This window comes from Callospermophilus lateralis, chromosome 6 (genome assembly GCF_048772815.1).
Source record: "Callospermophilus lateralis isolate mCalLat2 chromosome 6, mCalLat2.hap1, whole genome shotgun sequence".
Classification (NCBI taxonomy): domain Eukaryota; kingdom Metazoa; phylum Chordata; class Mammalia; order Rodentia; family Sciuridae; genus Callospermophilus; species Callospermophilus lateralis.
The window spans coordinates 10,216,285-10,239,150 of NC_135310.1; the positions used below are offsets into that span (position 1 = coordinate 10,216,285).

The window sequence follows — 22,866 nt, forward strand, 5'->3', positions numbered from 1 at the left end:
GACCCTGGAACTTCCACCAGAGATGGGGCCAGAATGAGTTGGTTCGGCCAAGGGGGGTGGGAGCCAGCGAGGGGCAGGGGGAGGAGGTGGGTGCTCTCTGTCCTGTGAAGAGGAAGCAGGCAGAGGGCGGAGTGGGCATGAAAGGTGACAGGCTCCAGGTGGAGACCCCACCAGACGGAGGGCCCAGGGAACAGGAGGGCTGGGCGGCAAGACGGGGGAGGGGAACGGAGGGGGGCGTCTGACACAGATGGTGGTGGGACTAGGGCACGCTGGGCTAGGGAGGGACACACTAGGTGGAGGAGACGTCCTTGTCTTCGCAAGGGCCACCATGTGGGGACCCAAGGTACCAAGAACAAGATGTGATTCGAGAACGTGACAGAGAAAGGAGGGCAGGGGAAGCTGACCGTGGCTGCGAGGCAGTCTCTGATGTCACGGTGGGCTCGGGCCCAGGGTGACAGAGCTGGTGTCCCTCTGTGCAGGTGCATCTGACTGTGGAGAGACTTTCAGTCGTTTCCCTGGTAACCTGAGGAAAGTTCCTCACCCCTCGACAACGTGGCTTATGCAAGAACCAGTCGCAGTGTGGACGGGGAGGAACCACAGGTGAACCGCAAAGAAAGGTCCGGTGGGCCTCCAGGAGCCTGGAGGAGAAGTGGAGGCTCCCTGCCCTCAGGTCACCCTCTGGGTGGAGGAGAAAGAGGCCACCTGAGCAGCTCAGGGCATTGGAGACTCGCCCTCAAGCAGAACAGTGTGGCCAGGATTCCGGTCCCCAGACAGAGCGTGGGGTCAGGCCACCCTAGGTGGGGGCTGCGTCAGTGGGAGCTGCCGTTTCCAGGGGCTATGGCCAGGGTCTGCTCTGCTGAAGGCCCAGCCAAGAGCATCTGTGGGTCAGCAGACCCGGTGCAGCTCCAGAGTCAGGCAGCCACACATTCCTCCTTAACAAGATTTTCCACGATGATAGGCCATAAGGAAATGCCGGGAAAGCCCTGCCCTGCCCACGAGTCAGAACAGTAAGTAGGTCAACTGAGCACTGCAGCCCCCCCAAGTGGAGGTACCACCTGTGGCCCCGTTCTTGGATGTGACATTAAGTAAGCCATCCTGCATTTCAGGGTCTCGAGACGGGTCCAGGTCAAGATCAGAGTCTCCTTCTGAGCGGGTCCAGCTCAGTGCAGTCTGGCTGTGGCTGAGCCTCCCAGGGTTGTCAGCTGGAGCCCAGGCAGCTCTGCAGAGCAGGAGGGTTGCTAAGCAAACGCAAACCAAAACATCTGTTGGAAACAGAAGCCGAGCCCGAGACAAAGCCAGCTGGCCAGCCAGTCAGCCTTTGAGAGACTTGACTGCATCTCCCCCTCACCAAAAAGTCCAGGCCACCAGGAGCCCTGGGGCTCAAACTTTTAACAAGCATTAGGTCAGCAAAGGCACTGTCCCCACCAATGCCGCGCTGATGTTCCTGCGCAGCCAGGGAAAACAGGAGGGAAGCCCAGCCTCCTGCAGCTGGAATGGAAAACTGTTCCGGGCAGGGGCCTCCCCCACTCCCCACACCCCTGGCTGAGCTGTCAGCATGGTTGAGGGGACCAGGCCCGAGGGGGAGGCAGGCTCCTGGGACCTGAGAACTTGAAGTTGAGTCTTTTTTTCCTTAAAAAAGAATCCAGGAAAGCAAATCGTCACCTTTAAAAACCTGGCACAAAGCTGGCCATGCATCTGGCAGCCATATCCGCTCACTGGGATGCTCACTGGGCCGAGCAGCACCGCAGGACCGGGCGTCGCTTCTCCTCCGACCCAGTGGGGAACAGGAGGGAGGGGCCCTTGGTGCCATGTTGCATCTAACCCTAAAGCTGGTTCCGGCCCAGGCCGGTGCTGGAGGTGGCCCAGCTGCTCTTGGTCCTCCATCACTCCTCTCTGCGGGGACCACCCCACCAGTTCCTGAGTTCCCCCGTCCTCTTCCTTGCTCAAGTGGTTCCCCCCAGTGGCCCCCTCCCACCTCCTCCCTATTTCCACACACGTGTACACGCCCCACACCCTGAAGCCCTGCACTGGGCCACACACAGCTCCTGTGGACAGGAGGCAGGTGGGAGGCGGGAGCTGGGGACCCCAGGAGGAGGACAGTCACAGCCTCCTGACTTGAGCTCCACGCTCACCAGGCCTCTCCAGGCCCGCGGGTGCCGGCACCCCCAGACTGCAGGGGACGCGGGCCTGAGGAAGGCCTCGGGCCTGAACAGAACATGGGAAAAGCCGACCAACCGGGAAGGAAGCGTGGAGGCCTGCGGGCCGCTGGCAGGGGACTCTGCAGGTGAGGGCCCTGGGCCAGGATGCCAAGTTCAGGGGAGAGGCGAGGACTGGAGCTGGCCCGAGCTGCTTCAGAGGAGCACGGAGGAGGAAAGTGGACACAGCCCGTGTGGACAGCCCCTGGCGTGAGGGACAGGGCAATGAGGAGGGGCCAGGGTCAGGTCAGGTCCCTCAGGATGATATGTCAGCCTCCTGGTCATGGTGGACGTGGGCCAGGGGGCAAGAAAGGGGGCACTGAGCAGCAAGGGGTTAAAAGGCAAGGGGGACTGGACGGACGGACAGGACAGGAACATGACAGAGACAGTGGTGCACGCAGCTCAGAGCAGCAACTAGGGAAGTTCCCTCTCAGTGACTTTCATTTTCTCAGGGAAGTAGGAAGCAAAGTCCCAGGTGAGAGGGACTGAAGTGGGTGGAGTGGTCACTCCAGAGCCAGGAGGAGACTCTGACCAGCAAAAGGCCTGAGATCACCCAACAGCACTCAGTCAGCACTGTCCGGCTCCTCTCTGGCCAGCTGAGCAACTCACCTGCAGGAGGGAAGGAGGCAGGCGGTAAAAGGAGCAGAGTGTGAGAGTCGCCACAGCCCAGCGGGAGGAGGCAGAGGACACAGGCTTAGGTCAGCACAAGGCCCTGCTGGGGTCCTGACAGGGGAGGGGCTGAAGGAGGCAGGGGGCAGGCCTTGAAATTCAGCCCCCAGGGCCGGTTTCCTGGGAGGGCCAGGTCCACGGGGAAGGGAGACAGCCATGGCTGTGAGGAGGCCAGAGGGTGAGGCCAGCAGAGGAGGTAGAGCCTGTGGGCATGGCCTCACCTGGATAGGGACAGAGCGGGCAGGAGGCTCTCCAGGGAAGGGGCGGAGGCAGCGCGGTAGGCTTAAGGAGACCCACCCCACGGACAGAGGGCAGAGCAGCCTCAGGACATGGGGGGGGGGGCGGGCTGAGGGAAAGGCCAGCCAACCAGAGGCCGGCTCTAGCCACAGTTTGACCCGGAATCCAGAGAACAGGCCATCACCCATTGCTCAGGCCTCTCCCATGGTCTTTCTTTGTGGTTGTCTGGGGAGGAAGCCAGGGGCACTCCCAGGACCACCCGCCAGAGCTGCAGCGGGGTCTCCCAGACAGCGGGGGATAGACGGAGGCCCACGTGGGGCAGACTAGGGACGAGCCACCAGGGGAAGCTCGGGCGCGTGGGCCAGCTCCAGGCCACGCGGGGCCACGGGCTGCTCACCACTCCTTCTCCTCTACCCTGGTCTGTCATTCACAGGGGCCTGGCTGGCATCGGAAAAGAACACCCACGCTCCCTTCCACAACGGGGCAGAAGAGGCCTTCTCAGATGACCCTAGTGCCCACCACTGGACGACTCTGAACTGCCCCTCACTCCCGGGGCCAAGGCTTCCTTCCTGGATTTGGCGCCTCCCACGGGAGGCTCTGGGCCTTAACCACGTCCCAGCAGGATTCCCAAACTGCATCCCCTGGGACACTGGTGTACCCCGAGGTGCGGCCACAGGCTCCATGAACAAAAGGCCAAGGGTCTTGAGCAACACTGCTGAGCAGCTGTCTTACTGCGGGACCTTGGGAGCTGCTGGGGGACGTTCTGCGAGGTGGACACAGTGTCTTGCGCCCATGAAATCCTGTCTCCAGGGGCCCCCTTGAGGGTGGGGTCTGGACTTTACAGAACGAGCTGCCAGCCTCCTGCCTGTCCCCTACCTTTCAGGGAGCTGGCTGTGTCCTCCTAACCCTGGCCACTTCAGGCTGTCCCAGGCTGTGGCTGTGTCCCCAGCACCTGAGTCCTGCCCTGTGTCTCTCAAGGCTGGAACCCAAGCAGCTGGGCCCCCTGGAGGGCAAGTCCAGTCTGGGCCTGTCTGGAGGCCTGCAGGGCCCTCCCTCCCAGGGAGCCTGCACCAGAGAACCAACATCCCGGCGGGGGCAGGAGGAGCTGGGCAGGTGTGAGGACCAGCTGTGGCCCAGGAGGGCGGGTGCCTGACCTAGTGTGGCATCCACCTGCGCCCTCTGCGGTACCACGGTCGGTCGTGCCTGGCTCACGGGGGGAGCGCAGGAGGGAGACTCAGCCCTCACCCACCCTGATCACACGCCGCTGCGGGCAGAGCTGGCAGAGCTGGCAGCGCCAGCCCCATTGTTCTGAGTATTGTGCTTTCCCTTCTGAGAATCGCGTATTATCCCCCTGCCAGCCTCTGTGCTCACTGTTTGTCCTTGGTGATCTCCAGGGCTCTTTTATATGCAATGATTATCAGTCTTTAGCTTTTATGTCACAAAGGGTTGAACGCAGTTTCCTTCCAGACTGCTGCTTGCCTTCTAATGACACTTGGAGTGTGTGTGGTACACTAGAGTTTGCAATTTTTATGTAATCCAATCCATCAGCGTGACCCATGCAAGGGGCAGCAGGAGCCCCAGGGTGCTGGACACTCCATCTCCAGACTCCCCCTCTGGATACGTGGGTGGGCTTACTTGGTGAAAATTCATGGACTGTGCACTCAGAGTGCCCATTTTCTATTGCATTTTATAGCTCAATAAAAAAGATTTCTTAAGCTGGGTGTGGTGATGCATGCATGTAATCCAAGAGTTGGGAGGCTGAAGCAGGAGGACAGCAAGTTGGAGGCCAGCCCCAGCAACCTAGCAAGACACTATCTCAAAATAAAAAAGAGCTCGGGGTGTAGCTCAGTGGCAGAGTGCCCTGGGTTTGATGCCCATTTAAAAAAACAAAGTCTGAAATCTGTACTTTTTCTTGCCTTGATGGCTGCTGAGTTTGATGCTTTCCTTAGAAAGTCCTTCCACACCATAAACCTGTAAGATACTGTCTTCTAATATTTTGAAAGTTGGGGTTTTTTTACATTTAATTCTTCATTATCTCTGGAATTTATTTTAATGTATGATAGAAGGAAGGGCTCTAGCTCTTCTTCTTTTCTTCCCAAGGTGGAGCCTGGCTCTTCCCAGGTCTCGGCTCCCTCCCTTGACCCCCCCCCTCTCCCCTGTGCTCCTACCATGTGATTCTGTCCACTACGAGGCTTTCACCAGGGGCCATGCCAGGCTCTCGGACCTCCAGAACCATGAGCTAAATGAACTTCTTCTTTATAAAGTACTCTGCCTCGCGTATTTTGTTATAGAAACAAACAAACAAAAGAACTAGGACACCTGGGAACCCCATAAAGGTAGGATGGCAACAGTTGCCACTCAATACTTCTTTTTAAAATTCTTTTTAATATTTATTTTTTTTTTAGTTTTTTAGGTAGACACAATATCTTCATTTTATTTATTTATTTTATGTGGTGCTGAGGATCGAACCCAGCACCTCACACGTTCTAGGCAAGCACACTGCTGAGCCACAACCCCAGCCCCTCAACACTTCTTATGGTTAAAAAAAAAAAAAAAAAAAAACCCCACCTAATTGACAAACTGCCTCTGGACAGAAAACATCCATAAGTGAATCAGAACCTCAAAGGGAAATGAGGCTTGGGCCTCAGGGGTGATCTTTATAACGGGACATGTTTGTGAGCCCTGAGATCTATGTACACAGAGCTTTCATAAGGAACCTGACCTGAGGGGCTACTAGACTGACGGCCACTGCGCTGTCCCTGGCCTGAACCGCTGTGAAGACCACACTCCCTGGATGCGGAGCAGTGGCCCGTCCTGCCGGCCTCCTCCTTTGCTCAGGGACCTGCCAAGCAGGGCTGGGCGTTCTGAGTGTTCACCTGGATAAAGCAAGTCAGGCACCACACTGTCCACTGGGCAAGGCCCCTCAGCAAACCCCAGCCCCTCCTGGACCGAACCCAGGGCGGGCCACTGAGCTACGACCCCAGCACCATTCCCTTTCTTTCCTCCTTCCTTCCTTCCTTCCTTCCTCCCTTCCCTCCTTCCTTCCTCTCTTTCTCTTCCTCTTCCTTTCTTCCTTCTTTCCCTGCCTCTCTCCCTCCCCTGCTTCCTTCCTTTCGAGACAGGGTTTCATTAAGTTGCTGAGGCTTCAAATTTGCAATGCTCCTGCCTCGGCCTCTCGAGTTGCTGGGATTATAGCTGTGCCATTGCTCCCAGCTAGACTTTTAAATAAACTCAAGTACTCCATTCACACAAGTCTGGGGGACACAATCCAGTGCCCTTGCACCGCTGTGGCTGTGGTGGGTAACAGAACACACACACACACACACACACACACACACACACACGGTATTTCATTACAAAGAAAGGAAAGCAGGCAATGGAACAGACCACCGGCCAGCACAGCTACCGTGCTCAGGAAGGTCCAGCTGAAGTCACCAGGCTGAGCCCTGGATGCAGAGGAGGCAGCCAGGCAGACCCTGGGGAAGGGCTCTGGGGGCAGGTGGAACAGCAAGAACAAGTTAGGATTCTGAGGCGGGGGGGAAGCCCTAGAAAAGGAGAAGAAAGAGCAGGGCGGAGTGGGCAGGGTGTGCAGGCCTCACCAGCAGCCAGCGGGCTAGTCAGGAGGCAGCTGCACCACACAGGGAGAGGCTGGGCTCTGGAGGTGGCTGCAGAGTGGCTGGAGATGCTGGGGTTTAAGAACAGAAAAGAACCAGTACGACTCAGGTCATGCATCTGCTGGGTGGGGTTTCCAAGAACCCAAATGGGAGGGCAGGGTCAGAATTTTCAGGTGCAGGAGTTCCAGACACACTTTAAAACCAGCCTGTTACACTTAACATAAGCCCTCTGCTGGAACTCGGCTGGATTTTACTCAGGGACCTGTGTCTATGGATGAAATGGAACGGGCCTCTTCACAGTGCTGGTGGTCCTACCCCAAGAACATGGTGTCCATGGATCCTAGCGTCCGTCAAGTTGCATACCCTTCTTCTTCTCAGCCTCACATATTTCATTTACTCCCAGAAACTGTGGAGAGTGGGACATTTCCCCCCGCAGCGCCCTCTAACTGGTGAATGCTGGTGTATGGGAAGGTCACTGATTTGGTGACACTGAAAAGCAGCCCATTTATGAACTCACTGTGACTAATGAACCACCATCCAGCTTATCATAGCCCTGGGGTCACCAACATTCTCCACCCCGATATCACCTACTTGCCCTGAGTCCATCTGGACGACACCAAATTAATCCCAGACACAGCTCTCTTATCATCCACACCCAAAGCCTTCCAGGGCACAGGAGGGGGAAGACAGGAGCCAAGATGGCGGCCCTCTAGGAGGCCCGCGGCTGGGGGGTCCCCCAAAGGACCTTTGCCATGGGACCCCATCAAGTCTTGCTTCTGAACTTATTTGTCTTAGAAGGTAACATTCCAATACGCTCTCAGTAACCAAATTTTCCTGACAGTCAAGTGAACCAGAAACCTACAAGGGAAGGTGCTAGCAAGACAAGCCCAGAAGGCCAGGAGACTTTGTATGCACACAGAATTTCGTTCTGTTTCCCCATTTCATATATCTGGTCTTATGATCCTGATCCCATGTTTTAGGGATAAGCTACAAACACACCTCCATAGTGGACAAAATAGTTCATCACAGGGTTGGGGACACAGTTTCTTGAATGGGCTGCATGTGTATCTCAATTTAAAAGCACTTGCCTCACCTGTGTGAGGCACTGCTACAGATCGTCAACACCACTTAAAATCATTAATTATATTTTATATCCAATGGAAAGTAATATTGTTTAAAAAAAAATTAGGTGGAGAATAGTCATTGCATTCTGTAAGATTCCAGACATTCGTGAAATTAGAACAATGACTCTTTTGGTTCAATGTGGTTTTTTTTATCCTTAAGCTGACAAGACAAAGGTCTTTTAAGTTTTTTCTACTTGTCTAGCATGCTCAAGGCCTGGGTTCCATCCCCAGCATGCCACAAAAACAAAACAAAACAAAACAAAAAACCCCACAATCGGAAATCTCATCTCCACCACACAAGTCAGGGAGCTTTTACCAGGGTCTCCCCAGGGCAGCCTGCAGCCAGCAGGGAGCCTCGGTGAGTTAGGAAAGGGGCCCGAGGGCAGATCTGGACACAAACTGGCAGCTTGGAAAAGTGGGCAGGGAGAGGGAGGAGGAGCCCCTGTCCTGGACCCCAGGGGACCTTATAGGAGCCAAGACTTCTGTGTTACCACAGAGACTCTGGGGTACCCCCAGAATCGAACCCAGTGCCTTTTTAACAACCTATTCAAAATCATACTTCTTACCTGTCAGTAAACAGCAAAACTAAAATAGAAGGAAAAAAAAGGTTCTATTGCTTCAGGGTTAAAAATCAACTTATAGAATCAAAGTCTTTCAGTCCTCATTCAAAGGGACTGTTTCCATGGTCAGTCTGGAGGAAGCAGGTGGCCCTCTGAAACGTAAGATTCTGCTGGCCGGAGACGCATTCCAACATGGAATTCTTTCTTACACCTCCACCCTGGCCCCCAATTACCACCCAGATGTGATTGAGACCTGGTCCCCTGCCCTCCTGGTGGTCCCAGGGACAGGAGAGGCACAGGCTAGCCGCCCCTGCCCCATGGACCCTTACAAGGGCCTGGCTGGGCCCAGTGGCAGCCAGTCACCCCAGCCCTGACTTTCTAATATTCCTTTCTTTATCCACACCCTGACACTGAGAGCAACGTCACTGTCCTGCGCCCAGAGCACATATCCTGCTGCAAGCAGCTCATCTCTGCCAGCAGCATGCCACTGGGTTCCACTGAGTCCTGTAGCAGGAACCGCAGAGACCCTCCTCTCTTAAAGTGTCCAACACTTTGTCAGCCATTGGCAAGACTTCTGGTGAGGCCAAGTTACAACAGACGGAAAAAAGATCACACATTCCCAGGTACACAAACTGCCCCCTCCCTAGCCAAACAGCAGCCCAGTTATTTTATTTTTTTAGGTGGATCTTTATTTTTTTCACTTATTTATATGTGGTGCTCAGAATCGAATCCAGTGCCTTGCACATGCTAGGCAAGTGCTCTACCCAGGGGCTTTCAAGAAGTATGGACTGCAGCCCCCCAAACTCCACCCCAAGCAACTGAGGCACGGCTTGCATACAACCCCAGCCCTCCAGTTATTTTTTTAAAACATGCTGTACAATAATGAAACTTGGGCTCTTAATAAACTGCCTGAAGTTAGCACAGTTTATAATACACTAGTGAACACTTTACTTGGTGTTCTATTTAAGCTCAAAGTGCCATTGCTTTTTGTAAGTTTTTGTAAGTGATAGGGACCTGGCAGAATCTGAGAGAATCTCACGTATTTTCATTGATCCATAAGTAGAGATCAAGGAAATCACAGAGCACGAGATTTCAAGGCTGAGCTCTGACTTTCTTATAAGGAACCTTGCCACATCACTTCTAAACTTCTCCTAAATTTCTGGGTAGTTTAAACTTGTAGGTGAGTGAAGTAGTGATGTGCATATACTTGGTGATTAAGTCCCCCTCCCCCCTCCCTCCCCCTCTCTCACTTCTCTCTCCCATCCCCCCTTCCCTCCCCTCCTCTTCTCTCTCTTTCTCTCTCTCTCTCTCCTCTCTCTCTCTCTCTCTCTGTAATAGGGATTGAACCCAGGGGCACTTCACCACTCAGCCACATCCCTAACCCTTTTTAGATTTTATTTAGAGACAGGGTCTCACTGAGTTGCTTAGGGCCCTGCTAAGTTGCTGAGGCTGACTTTGAAATCGTGATCCTCCTGTCTCAGCCTCCTGACCTTACGGATATGCGCCATCACACCCAGCTCTTTTTAAACACACGCTGGAGGTCTGGGGATATGGCTCAGTGGTATGGCTCTTGCCTCACATGCATGAGGCCCTGGGTTCAACCCCAGCACTACCAAAAAAAAAAAAAAAAAAAAGGTACATGTAATCTCAAGAACAGGAAAGGCAGTATTAATTGTAATTCACTTATTTTCAGATAAAGATTCCAAGGTCTGGAAGGCTTGGTTGTCTTTCCCAAGGGGGACAGCATAAGGAGTTCAGGTCTCTCCCAAGCCGCTGATGAACCTTAGCTACATGTGGTCCATGGAACAGCATCACCCAGGGGCTTTCGAGAAGTATGGACTGCAGCCTCCCAAACTGCACCCCAAGCAACTGAGGCACGGCTTGCATTTTAACCAGCCCTCCAGCTGGTGTAGACAGATGGTCAGTTTTCCAAGCAGTGCTTGTTGATTGACAAGGAGGAGAGAAGGATTCAAAGTCAAACCTCTGAAGGCTGGGCTGTCCCTCACCCGGTCACTGTGGTCACAACAGTCACCACTGTAGGAAATGTTTGTAGGCCAGAGGGTGAAGCAGGCAGCAGTCTCTCTTCAAAATACCCACAGCTCCAATATCTGCTTTTGGCCAGGCACAGGCTTCCTCTAGGGAAGAAAAGGTTGGTGACCCTCCGGCTGGAGAGAGGCTGGGGCCAGGATGGCAGAGCAGCCCAGAGACGGGTCCCCAGCTTCACCTACAGATGGAGCAGCCACCTTTGTTCCCTGCCGTCAGCTGCCAACAGGCGGAGGAGGAGACAGGGGCTTGGGGGTGCGATCCACTGGGCATTCTAGGGTCAGCTCCGAAGACAGGAAGGAAGCGTTTATTTCTTCTGAATAAGATCGCTTCCACCAGTCTTCCACCAAGTGGTCACAACACCACTGCCTGCCTCTGTGTTCACGAAAGGCCAGCTGGGCAGGAAAAACCAGGACTGCAGGTTCACCTTCCAGCTGCCAGCCCGGGCCTCCACTGGACCTCAGCATTACCAGGATCGGCACCCTCTCCCCACCCCACCCCAGGCCCTCGGCATCACTGAAGCAAGGGGACAGCCTGTGGAGCTGAAGCAGGCAGAGCACATGGGACCAAAGTTTCACACGGGGGGCCCACGGCCAGGGCGGAGGGGAAGGAAGGGGCGCTGTTCCCAGGATGTGCGTGGCTTCACAGATGCACTCCAGGGACTCCAGGGAGAAGCGGAGAGGCTCGCCTTCACACCAGGAGGGATTCCAGGAAAGCAGGACAGATGGCCATCAGCCTGGGGGTGCCAGGCAGACTGGGCACAGACCCAGGAAGAGAACGAAGTGCCAGTTCCCATGACATCTCACACCTCACCAGGAGCCCCGTATCCCCCCAAACTGCCTTAAGATTAAGCTCAGACTTCCACTTGTGTACTTAGAATCTGCTCTTGCAATCTGGGTCATCGGTCCCGCCGGGAACACGCTGCCCTCCAGGGCGGATACTCATCAAAGGAATCCTCCAGTTCTGAGGCATTTTCTGAACCAGGAAGCTTTACCAGCAAGTGGCATCCTGCCAGTCTCTTAATGCCACAGTGCAGATGGCTGTGGCCCACAGGACCAGCCAGGTGCGCACAGCCTTCCTTGGCGGGCCTTTGGAGAGGTGCTGGCACCTGCTCAGCGCCACCTCGGTGCAAATCATGTCCACCCACCTGGCAGAGCAATTCCTGCCCAGAACAGCCAACGGGGGCAGGTAGGTCTGCTCCTACAGCGTCTGGCACCTCGCTTAGGGACTTCTCCCATCTCAAAACCCCGGAGCCCTCAGGGACCACCCAGCTCAACACTGCACCTATCTGACACTCCTCCTGTTCTGAATGTTCCCCTGGGGCCTGGGGCCCTCTTCCTCTGCACTGAGGAATGGGGCCCGTACTTCAGCACCCTGAGGCCGCATGGGGCTCTGTGCCAGGCGCTGGGACATCCACGTGGAAGAATGAGACCAACTTGGGGACCCAGATCTCCCTCTTGGAGCACAGGCTTGAAGCCTGCTCCTTCTCAAACATGGAGCCTGCCCTTGGTAAAGCTGCACACCCCACCCTCAGAAAGTGGGTGATGGGATCCCCAAGTAAGAGCCTCCTCTATGAAGACGTGTGTCAGACGAAACCCTGCCACAACTGGAGGGACCGCGCTGGTGCACCACAGTCACCTGCAAGACTGTCTTCCCTGACTGCACCAGAGTTCAAGACCCAAGAGAAGGGGCTGGGGTTGAAGCTCAGTGGCAGAGCGCTTGCCTAGCGCACATAAAAATAAATAAATAAAGATATTGTGTCCATCTACAACTAAAAAAAAAAAAAAAAAAAAAGACCTGAAGCCCAAGACTGTGGAACAGGGTGAGTCTTTTCCACACACCAATGTATTTATTGTTTTCACTAAGAAAGAGAATTTTTTAAAAAACATTTAGTTTTTAGTTGTAGATACAATACCTTTATTTTATTTATTTATCTTTATGTGGTGCTGAGGATCGAACCCAGGGCCTCGCACATGCTAGGTGAGTGCTCCGCCGCTGAGCCCCAGCCCCAGCTCAGGAAAGAGAATTTACTGAACACACTGTTCACTGGTGCCTTCAGACCTTCTTCAAATCATGACTCTGCCACAAAGTAGAGGCGGAAGCTCTGGCAAATGCTCATGTCTTTCTGTGCCTCAGTTTCTCCAAGTGTAAAATGGAGGTCATTAGCCCCTGCCTCATCGTAAGGATCACATAAATCAGTATGTGTAATCTACCTGGAGCAGCACCTGGTGTATGGTAATCAAATAGGAGCTACTGCCAAGTTGAACCAGAGTTTATTTAACCAGTAAAACATGCAAAACACCGAGAGATAAACATCCTTGAGCGAGATGGGCTGTGATCTGTGACTATTCCTGAGATGAGTTTCTGCAGGTGGAACTCAGGACCAAGGACACGCACTTGGAAAGGTTTTCATTCACTTGTCTAATTTTCCTTGAGAAAGAATGACCCCCATTTACTTGCAAGTGCTGGAGAGCCCCCTCCAGGGGGTCTTGAAGGCAGGCAGCCCTCACCTGGGCTGTTTCCTATTAGAGGTGGACCCCATCTGCCCCCACTCAGCCCTGGGTCCGAGGGCCTGAGGAGCAGGGAGGGCAAGCAGCTCGGGGACTTGGTTTTTCAAGCATTCAGCTTGGTCAGGAGCAGACTCCTGTCCTCCCAGCTGGATCTGATTTTGCCTCCCAGCAGGCACACAGCCTGGAAGTGCTAAGTCAGTGCGTCCAGGGGCTGAAAGACAATTCAAGTGAAAACAGAAACTACTTCCTGTCCTCAAGCAGCAAGGCCACAGAAACTAAGCACCCAAGGATTATTCCAGAAGTGAGCCCCAGACTCATGCAGGTGCCCAGAGCAGGCCCACAGAATATCTGCAGGGTCTGGGGCACAGTACCAGTGGTGCTTGGCACCCTGCATGTTTTCAATGAAGCTAACAAACTGTTAAATAAAATACATTCTCCCTCCTACCTTGAGAAGCACTCGCCCATGATGAACCGGAAGTCAGGTCCCCATCCCAGCATGGCCCCTTCTCCTCCACTGCCTTCCCCAACGGGCTTCATACCCCTCTTTGTGCACACAGCTGGACACCCAACCACCTGGCTCTAGTTCTTTTTTTTTTTTTTTGGGGGGGGGGGGGTTTGCACTGGGGATTGAACCCAAAGGCACTTAACCACTGAACCTCATCCCCAGTACCGTCCCTGACTTTTTAAAAAATTCTGAGCCAGGATCTTGCTAAGTTGCTTAGGACCTTGCTATGTTGCTGAGGCTGGCTTTGAACTTGTGTCCTCCTGCCTCCATCTCCTAAGCCACTGGGATGACAGGCATATGCTGCTGTATCTCGCCTGGGTCCAGTTCTTATCCCTCGCCCTAGGGTCCCAAACCTTCAGGCCTGGGGTGGACACCCCTGGGAGGAGCCCTTTGCCCCTGAAGCAGGAAGCAGGCTAAGGAAGCAGGTTGGGCCATTTGCATAGCAAACTCCAGGGTACTGAGTAGCAGGATGTCGCCCCGAAGGACAAGCACAAAGGTCAGGTGGCCAGGGCTCCTCTGTCCTCTCTTGTGCAAGGGCTAGGGGTGGTGCCACTGGAGAGCCCAGACCTTCTCCTCTTGTGCCCACCACTGCTGCCCTCCGGAGTGCCCTCTTCTTCCACCCTGTGGCTCTTCCATCCCAGTGACCACTGTGCTTTGAAACATGGATCTTGTACAGAACCTCAGAATCCGTTCACACCACCATTTCTGCTGTTGGTCACAACGACATCCATCAAGTAAACTGTGAACTTATGTACCCTGGTGACTACGGTAATGATAGCCTGTTGGGATAGTTCAAAATCACTAAGAGTTAATTTCAAATGGTCTCACACAGAACAGGTATTGAGGTGGTGGATATGGTAATCAGCTTAATTTCATCATACACATGTCCACATCACTTTGAACCCCATAAATAGAATTTGCCAATTTACAATAAAATAAAATTTGAACTTACATATATAAATGCAAGTTAAAAAAAAAAAAAAAAAAAAAGAGCCAGTCCAAATAAATCAAAATCTTGCCCGGCACTGAGAAAACTAAATTTTAGGAGATTCATTTTTTTTTTTCATTAAAAATATAGGGACAAGGGCTGAGATTGTAGCTCAGTGGTTGAGCGCTTGCTTGAGCACCACATAAAAATAAAACAAAGAAACTGTGTCCATCTACAACTAAAAAAATAATACAGCAGCTGGGGCTGTAGCTCAGCAGTAGATCACTTGCCTAGCACGTGTGAGGCCCTGGGTTCGATCCTCAGCACCACATACAAATGAAGAAATAGAATAAAGTTTTTTTAAAAAAATACAGGGAATCTGACACCATATGGGTAACTGTCAACAGAGAGAGAGAGAGAGAGAGAGAGAGAGTGTGCATGTGTGCGTGTGTGCGTGTGTGTGTCAATCGATCCATGGAGATTGACTGTACTTTTGTGTATGTGTAAACATTCTCATAATTAAAAGTTAAAAACAAAGTTTTTGAGACAAGCAGCCAAAACAAGAGCCTGGCAAGATCTGAAATCTGAAGTCACAATCAAAAGGACAAAGTTAAAAAAAGACCACAAGGAGAGGACACATCAACTGCATTTCTGTGAACATCATTGTGTTGACAAGACCTACAGCCAGGAAAGGGGCCACAGGAGTTCTGAGGCCAACCGGCCCATGTCAGGAGCCCAGCCCCCCACCCCCCACCTGTGCGTCCACCTCTGTCCAGGAGCATTCCCAGATTGGCCACCTATCAGGTTCTCTCCAATGCTCTTAACCAGTCAAGGCTTCAAGTCACTGACCAAATAATTCCAGCCATGAAGCCCAAGCAAGTGACCAAGGCAACAGTCCAGACCAAGGCTTCTGGGTGGGCTCTTCAGCCACCTCACCCTCTCCCGCCAAGCGTGACAGTGGCCTCTGTGGGCAGCTGGGAAGAACAGTTGCTCAAAGAAAGGCAGGGACGTGCACTAATGAAGTCTCCCAAGCCTCCTTCCCCATCCTCCCTCCTGCTGCCCACACTGAACAGTAACAAGGCGGGGGGCGGGGTAGAGAGGCAGGGTACAGGCATAAACCCACGTGTAAACATGGGGACCTGCTGGCTGTTTGGAGAACACTGAACTTTGGAGCATTGACGCTCACTCTGAAAGCAGGTGAACTCCATCAACAACCAGCACGCTTCCCTCCATCTGGTCCATCCAAAGTCTAAAAGAGACAGCCGCAAAAGACCAGTGCTTCTTGTGTGGATGTGTGAACAAGAGAACATCTGGATGCTGATTCTGGATGGGGCCAATGGACGCTGGATTGTCATCTACACAGAAGTCGGCAGTACTGGGAATAGAACCCAGGGGCACTCTAACACTGAGCCCCATCCCCAGCCCTTTTCATTTTTATTTTGAGACAGGGTCTTACTCGGTTGTTCGGGCTGGACTTGATTTCAGTATTCTCCTGCCTAAGCCTCTGAAGTTGCTGAGATTACATGTGAGCACTACCACATCCACTTGGTGAAAACCTTTTAAACTGGTGCCCATACCTTTAGTTTTTCTGTCTCTGGAATTCCTGCTCCCACTGATCCATTTAAAAGATTCTCAGCTTAATTCTTCTGGAAACATGAATTTGGAACTATTCCTTAAACCGCCTTTTCATTAGCAGGTTAGGTGGCCTTGTAGGGAGAACATCTGCAAAGTTCAGTGGAAGAACAGGAGGACAGGTGGGAACAGGTGAGGACAGGCTAGAGCAGGTAAGAGGGAGAAGTCCAACTGCCAACCAATCATGCATCATCAGCTTTTCCTGTGAACACCAATGAAGACCCAAAACACTAAGGAACCGCTGAGCCCTTCCAGTGACAGACGTTCCTCAAACTAGAATCCTTGGGGTGCAATGTGCAGGAAGGTGCTGGCAACCTGTGCTCATGGTGGGAGAGCCAAGCCACCTCATCACCTGTTGATCCCTGTAAAAGCAGTAGTGTGCACCTGACACAGAGCTGGGCAGGCTTTGGAGCCACGCAGGAGCCAGGAACACCATGACCCACGTGGCAACAGCCCATACCTCTAGTGTCCTAGGCTCCTGTTACTCACTGGGGACATCCATCACAGAAAAACCACAGCCAAAGAGAAAAGGAAGCTGTCCCCACCCCATACTCTCAGGGAAAGGACAGGTGCACTGTCCCTGCAAAAGGAGAGATGCAACCTTCCTGGGGGCAGGGGGAGCGCCTTTCACCTCACTGAGGACAGCAAAGCACAGCAACTCAGCTGGCCAGCCCCGGAGCACAGATGGGAATTTCAAGGTCAGCGTCAATGTATCCAATGTGTGCACTTAGGGTGTCTTCAAAGTTTGAAACAACTTCTAGTCACTGAACGCTCCCTCAGAAGCCTCTGGACAAGGAATACCATCAAAAGGTACAGCTGCTTTTTAAAAATAGTTTCATTTCATTTAATTAAAAAAAAAACAATCTTTAAAAGCACAGGTATTTAGCCTGCGGTCTACCAAAAAACAAATGATAGGTTAAGAGACAAGTGTGGACTGCACATGAGCTAAGGACATGCCAACTGCTTTCACCACCTCTACTATAAAGCCAGGGCGCTGCATCCCCAATGCCAGGGAAAGGCACCTCAGCCCACAGCCCATTTCCCCTGGAAGATACGCACTCTGCCGCCTTCATTAATCATTTAAAAACCTTCACTTTAGAAAAAGTATTTTTTTGTTCCAAGTGGCTTCAAAGGAACCCTTAAATGTGTATGAACCTTGCCTTATGTCACTGTAATCCAACCAAAGGATATTTTAATCTTTTTGATGAAATGGTAGTTTTGTGTCATGAAATTAATCTCTCAGTTTTGATAAATGTGGTATGAAGTAGACAACTAAAATGGAATGGAAATTTCTGTGGTTTTTCTTTCAAGGCCATAACAAATGACCAAACTTGGACTTTTCAGGACAGAGCCCAAAATGAAATAATCTGATAATAATTTAATCCATGATTTGCTACACACTTTGATGCAAAGAATACTGGAGACACTGTTTCAGTAATCAAGTGACTGAAAGCAATCCAGATAATTACATGTTAAATGATCCAGGAAACAGAAATAGAAGAAATGGTGCTGCGGAGAAACACACACACATATATATGCACACAGTCCAGTGTCCTAACTAGAGTTGATGCATATAAATGTAAAAACAAGCCCAGAGGGCTGGGATGTACCTCCGTGGGAGAGCACATGCATGAGGCCCTGGGTTCAATCCCCAGCACCACCATAAAACACACACACACACACACACACACACAATTGGAGACTTTTATGAAGCACTGCTTGAGTGGCAGTTGTATTCGCTGAACAAGTGAACAAGTGATTCTGCACTTGGTGAGCTAAGAACACCGGAAGATGTTGCAGCTGGACACCTGCTCTTGTAAATCTCTCTCCAGGGTTTATGATGACAAACCCAACAACCCCACCTGATGTCACTGGCTTTGGTGCCACCTAGAACCTTCTTCCTGAGTGCTGGTCACAAAACCAGGAATCAGGAAGCCATGAATGGCCAGACACAAGTCAGGTGGACTGTGTCACCCTGAGCAAACAAGTGTCTTAGCATCTTCAGGCCTCAATTTGCTTGTCTGTAATATGCGAATGACAACAATGGTTTTGTAAAATTGTGAAAATTAAATGAGATTATGTCTCCAAATCCTCAGCACCATGCCAGTTTAAAGGTTTCTAAGCCCAAAGGTGAAATATGCTGGCTTGGCATCTTCTAACATCCAGCATACAGGTAAATTCACCAGATAGTATATTTGCTTCCAAAGTCCTATATGCCAAAGTAGTGACGCTCTCGACCAAGTATTAACGTAAGACAAAGATGCCATCTGTGGTTTCCCCAGAGTCTGTGTTTCGGAGCTTGGGTCCCATCCCCTTTGGGAGTGGAGCCAAGCCAACACAAACCTAAAGGCAATCACTGGTTTCATCAACAGGTGCACAAGAAAGAGCGCCAGGCCCAGCGCCGGGCCAGGACTGCCGGCTCCTAAGTCAGTCCCCTGGGACCGTCGTGAATCTGCATCGCGCTCTGACCCAGCAGCGCCAAGCGTAAAAAGTCAGAGCCGCCTCTCCAAGAACAGAGCCCTCGGGGCGCGCAGACGGAGACCCCGGGTGCCGCCGTGCGCCACCATGCTCAGCCAGGGGTGCTCGCGGCCATCCCCTGCGACCCTTCCTCCCTAAAAGCCACCCGCCTCCGCGCGATCCCCAGTCCTGGCGGTCCCCGCGCCTTCCAGGACTGGCCCCTTGGGGCAGGGAGGCGCGGGTCTCCCCAGGTCCCGGCGCAGGCAGGCGCCCGTCCTCCCGGCGTCACCGCCCGCGGGCGGCAGGGCGAGGGCGCGGCACTCACCCAGCGTGGCCACCGTGCCGGCCTCGAAGAGCAGGCAGTCTCCGCGGCCGCGCGCCTCCAGCAGCACGCTGCTCTCGCCCGTGGCCTCCAGCCGCGCCAGCAGCCGCAGCCCTTTGCTCAGGGCCATGGGCACTGGGTGCGCTGTGCTCGGGAGCCGGGCCCGTCCCGCCCGAGGGCGCGCAGCCCGCGACGGCTCCTCGCGCTCCCGCAACTTCCAGGAGTTTCACTTTGGGCCGCCCTCCCGCCCCGCCAGGCTCCTCCCCGGCCTCCTCCCGGGCGGCCTCGCGGCCTCGTCTGTCGCCGCCGCCGCCGCCCCGCTGAGCCGCGCCTGGGGCAGGTGAGGGCGCGCCGCCGCCTCCCGGGCCGCTCCGCCAAGGCGCCGCGCTCCCCCCAGCGGCGAGGCAGCTGCGCGCGCGCCGGCGAGGACGCGCCCGAGGCCCGGGTGGGCGGGGAGTGCGCTCCGCCGGCACCGGGACTGGGGGCTAATCCCGGCGGGTGTGGGTGGAGGGAGGGTCCTCCATGTGGTGGGCGGCAGCTAGGGAGGAGATTCCACACATTCCTCGCCGCGGAGGAGGACGCTGAGCCGCTGGGGGCCTTAACGAGCCCCTACCCATGCTGGACGGCTGCAGCCTTATATGGGCAGCCCCCGGCCTGGAGGGCCCTGTGGAGCTGGAAACCACCGCGGCCCTCCCGCTCCACCCGCGCCCCGGGGACGCTGGGCCTCCTTCTGTGCTCTGCTTCTGCTAACCTGGATGGGCCACTTAGACTCTGCCTCAGTCTCCCTGACGAGGAGGGGGCAGTGATAACTGGCCCCTTTAATAGGTGACCACGAGGACAGTGAATTCCTGGGGCATGAATGGCTGGAGCATGGAGAGTGGACAGTTAGATGCTGCCTTTTACTGTTCTGTGAGTGAGGGCAGTGTGGTCCACCTCCAGGCATCATCAGAGTGTGGGCTGAGGGAGAACTGGTACTGTGACCCCAAACACAGCCCCACTACTGCTTGTCTGAGCATCCTCCACCTCGCCCTTCAGATGGAAATCGCGCCCCTCCCACAGATTTCATTTAGCATGCATCTGATGTGGCCTACGTGGCGTGGCAGCTGGGTGACCTGAGTCAGTGCCCCTCTTGCCACTGGATTCTGGGCCCGAGGTCTGTGAGTCAGGATGAGTCTGCAGAGGAGGGAGAGGGGACGCTAGGCTGACTTGGAATCACCTTGGGGTCACATGGGGTATTGTGCGTGGCCCCAGAGGCCTCCACCACGGAGTTCCCATCAGGCTCCCAGCACAAGCCAGTTCCCCTCTCTGCACTGAGGACAAGACTGTGGGCCAAAGCTGTTTGTCCCCACCTGTTCCAGAAGGGGCAGATCCCCTAGTGCCAAGAAGGACATGGAGGTGTCCTTGCAGACTTCAGCTGTGACCGGAAACAACCAGATATTTAATGCTCAGTGAACAGCCCATCATACCAAGATTCAGGGAATAAAGTAAACTTGAACACAGAACTTTTGGTTGTCTTGAGCCTTCAGCCATGATGCATGGAAATCCCAGATATGATGCTCATAATCCGTCCAAATTCTTTCCCTTTCATGAAATTTTACTACCTCATGAAAACAATGTGCCCATTAAATTAAGCAGTTTAGCCACTGGCCCACTTTTCCTTCCCTTTTAAACCACAGTTCACTTCTTCCAGGAAATATTCCTGAGATCTTGATCCCAGATAACAATGTTTTGTGCACTCGGAGGATCATTGGACACCTCAGGGCTGACTTGCTCATGTGTTGGCACCTATTTTTGTATTGATTTTCTCTTAGTCTTATTTCACTAACTAGACAGTAAGGTCTTGGGGAGGGAACAAGTGTTCTGTTTATTTTCTGTCTCCTCTTTCCTACCTAACATTCTGCACTGTAGCATGCTTTACATATTTTTGAAATTTTCCTACAGTCAAGACCAGTACTTGAGCTTTATAGCTTCTAGAATCTAAGATGCCATCAACTGTAAGATGAGACACTGTTTTATGTACCACTGAAGGAAATGCGCACACACACACACTTCAGTGGAACACCACGGATGGTAAGCTCCGCCTTGATTTTGGCAATGTTAAAACGCTGTCCCTTGTCTCTCAAGGTAGATGAGTCAAGAGCTTACTGGGTTTCAAGTGTCTGCTCTCTGGCCTGGGGCAGGGCCAGCAGCTCTGGTGGCAGAGGAAGCACCCTTCCTACACGCACACTGCCTTGTAGACTCTGGGCCACCTGGACATGGCACCTATAGCCGATGGAGAAAGTAACCAACTGGAGACACAGAGAACAGGCCAGCTCGCCACTTCAGCATGGGTACAACCTGGGGGGACAAGTGGGCCTTCTGCATTGGGAGCCTGGAGGATGAGGGTTGGGAGGGAAGGAAGGCAAAGCCAACCCCACCAGCCACAGACTAGGCCATAGCAGGAAGTTGAACTCAGTCATGGTGTGGGCTGGGAGCCAGGGAGTCCAGCAAATGACCAAAGCAAAGAGAAATAGAAGGGACGTCAGGAACTCAATGCTAGTGTCATTCCCACCCAAACTGGTATGTTGAAACCTTAACCCCCAACAGGATGCTACTTGGCGGTGGGACTTATGAGAGATAATTAGGGTCAGATAGATGATATCTGAGAGTGAGTCCCACATGATAGAAATGATAGGCTTACTGACCTTATAAAAAGAGACCCTGGCCTTGCTTGGTGGCACACATCTGTAATCCCAGCAACTCAGGAGGCTGAGGCAGGAGGATCACGAGTTCAAAGCCAGCCTCAGCAACTGAGTTGCCAGGCCCTAAGCAACTCAGACCCTGTCTTCTAAATAAAATATTTTTAAAAGGGCTGGGGATGTGGCTCAGTGGGTAAACACCCCTGGGTTCAGTCCCCAGTACCAAAAAGAAGAAGAGACCCTGGAGGGCTCCCCACCCCCACTGCACTCTCATGCCGATGGCCACACCCTTGCAAGGAAAGGCCACATGAGGACACAGACAGAAGGCGATGTCTGGAAGCCAGGAGAGGGCCATAACCAGAAGGCAAATCCCCATCTTGACCTTGGGCTTCCAGCCTGCGGAACCATGAGGGAGCAGGGGCCACTGTTCAGAGCACCTGGTCTATGGTATTTGTTATGGCTGCCACGTTGCCCAAGACCTGAGAGCTTCTAAAGAAATGAAAGGAATTGCACAAAAGGGCAGGAGGCAGTGAGGAGTCAGGAAGGCCCCCAACGTTTTGAGGATGCAGCACAAATTCAGGAGAAGCAGGGGAGAGGGCTGACTTGACCACAGGCAGGGGCGGGGTTGAGCTGGGCCTGTGGTCTGGTTTGGGCAGGTTGACCAGGGGAAATGGCTGCATGCCAGGGACCAGAAATGCACAGGGCAGCTCTCTGCGGGGGAGTAGAAGGCAGGTGTCTGCACCTGGGAGCAGGGGGAGGGAAAGACGAGCAAGAAGTAGCCTGAGGAAGCCGAGAAGCCAAGAGCGCCCACACGGAGGGCTCCACCGGGCTCTCTGCTGAAAACCTTAGAGTCCCCGAGAGTGAGGACTCAGGAGAGAACCTTGGTTTGATGAGAAGGCACCAGTGACCTGAGTCACCTGCAGTTTCATTCGAGGGTTGAGCAAAACAGCCAGCTGCAGAGCCCAGGACGGAACCTGCAGTTCTGTGCTGTGCCAGCTGGAGGTCTGGATGGCAGAGGCAGCAAATCAACTCAAAGGCAGAGGGACAGCAGCAACCTTGTGTGACAGGCCAGGCCTGGGCTTGTTGGAAGGCAAGCAGGGGAGGGCAGGTGAAGGCGCCAGCGTGGGAGGTGTCCCATCGCTAGTCAGATCTTTAGAGGGAGGGAGGACGGAGGCCAAGGTGGAGACAGAAACGAGGAGGGCAAGGATGGGGCAGGACGGTGGGGAAGGGCAGGAGGAGCACCGCTCCAGCCCCTCCGGAGCTCCCAGTATGGGTGGTCGTCGCTTTAAGTTTCTGCAGAGATCTGAGTATAGTTTTAGGGGCTGGGGTTGAACCCATGAATCGAATTTGAAGTAGGATGGGGAACGGAATAAAAATGCCTAATAAAACTCA

The 22,866-nt window shown here is 53.5% G+C and overlaps 1 protein-coding gene across 1 annotated transcript in view; it reads right to left on the reverse strand.

The window, feature by feature from the left end:
- The window catches only part of Synj2 (synaptojanin 2), an 85,354-nt gene extending 66,428 nt beyond the window's left edge, over positions 1–18,926 (reverse strand). Inside the window, exon 1 of the mRNA XM_076858085.2 lies at positions 18,800–18,926. Coding sequence (XP_076714200.2) covers positions 18,800–18,926 — 127 coding nt within the window. The remainder of the gene's footprint in view (positions 1–18,799) is intronic.
- Positions 18,927–22,866: the final 3,940 nt, after the last annotated feature.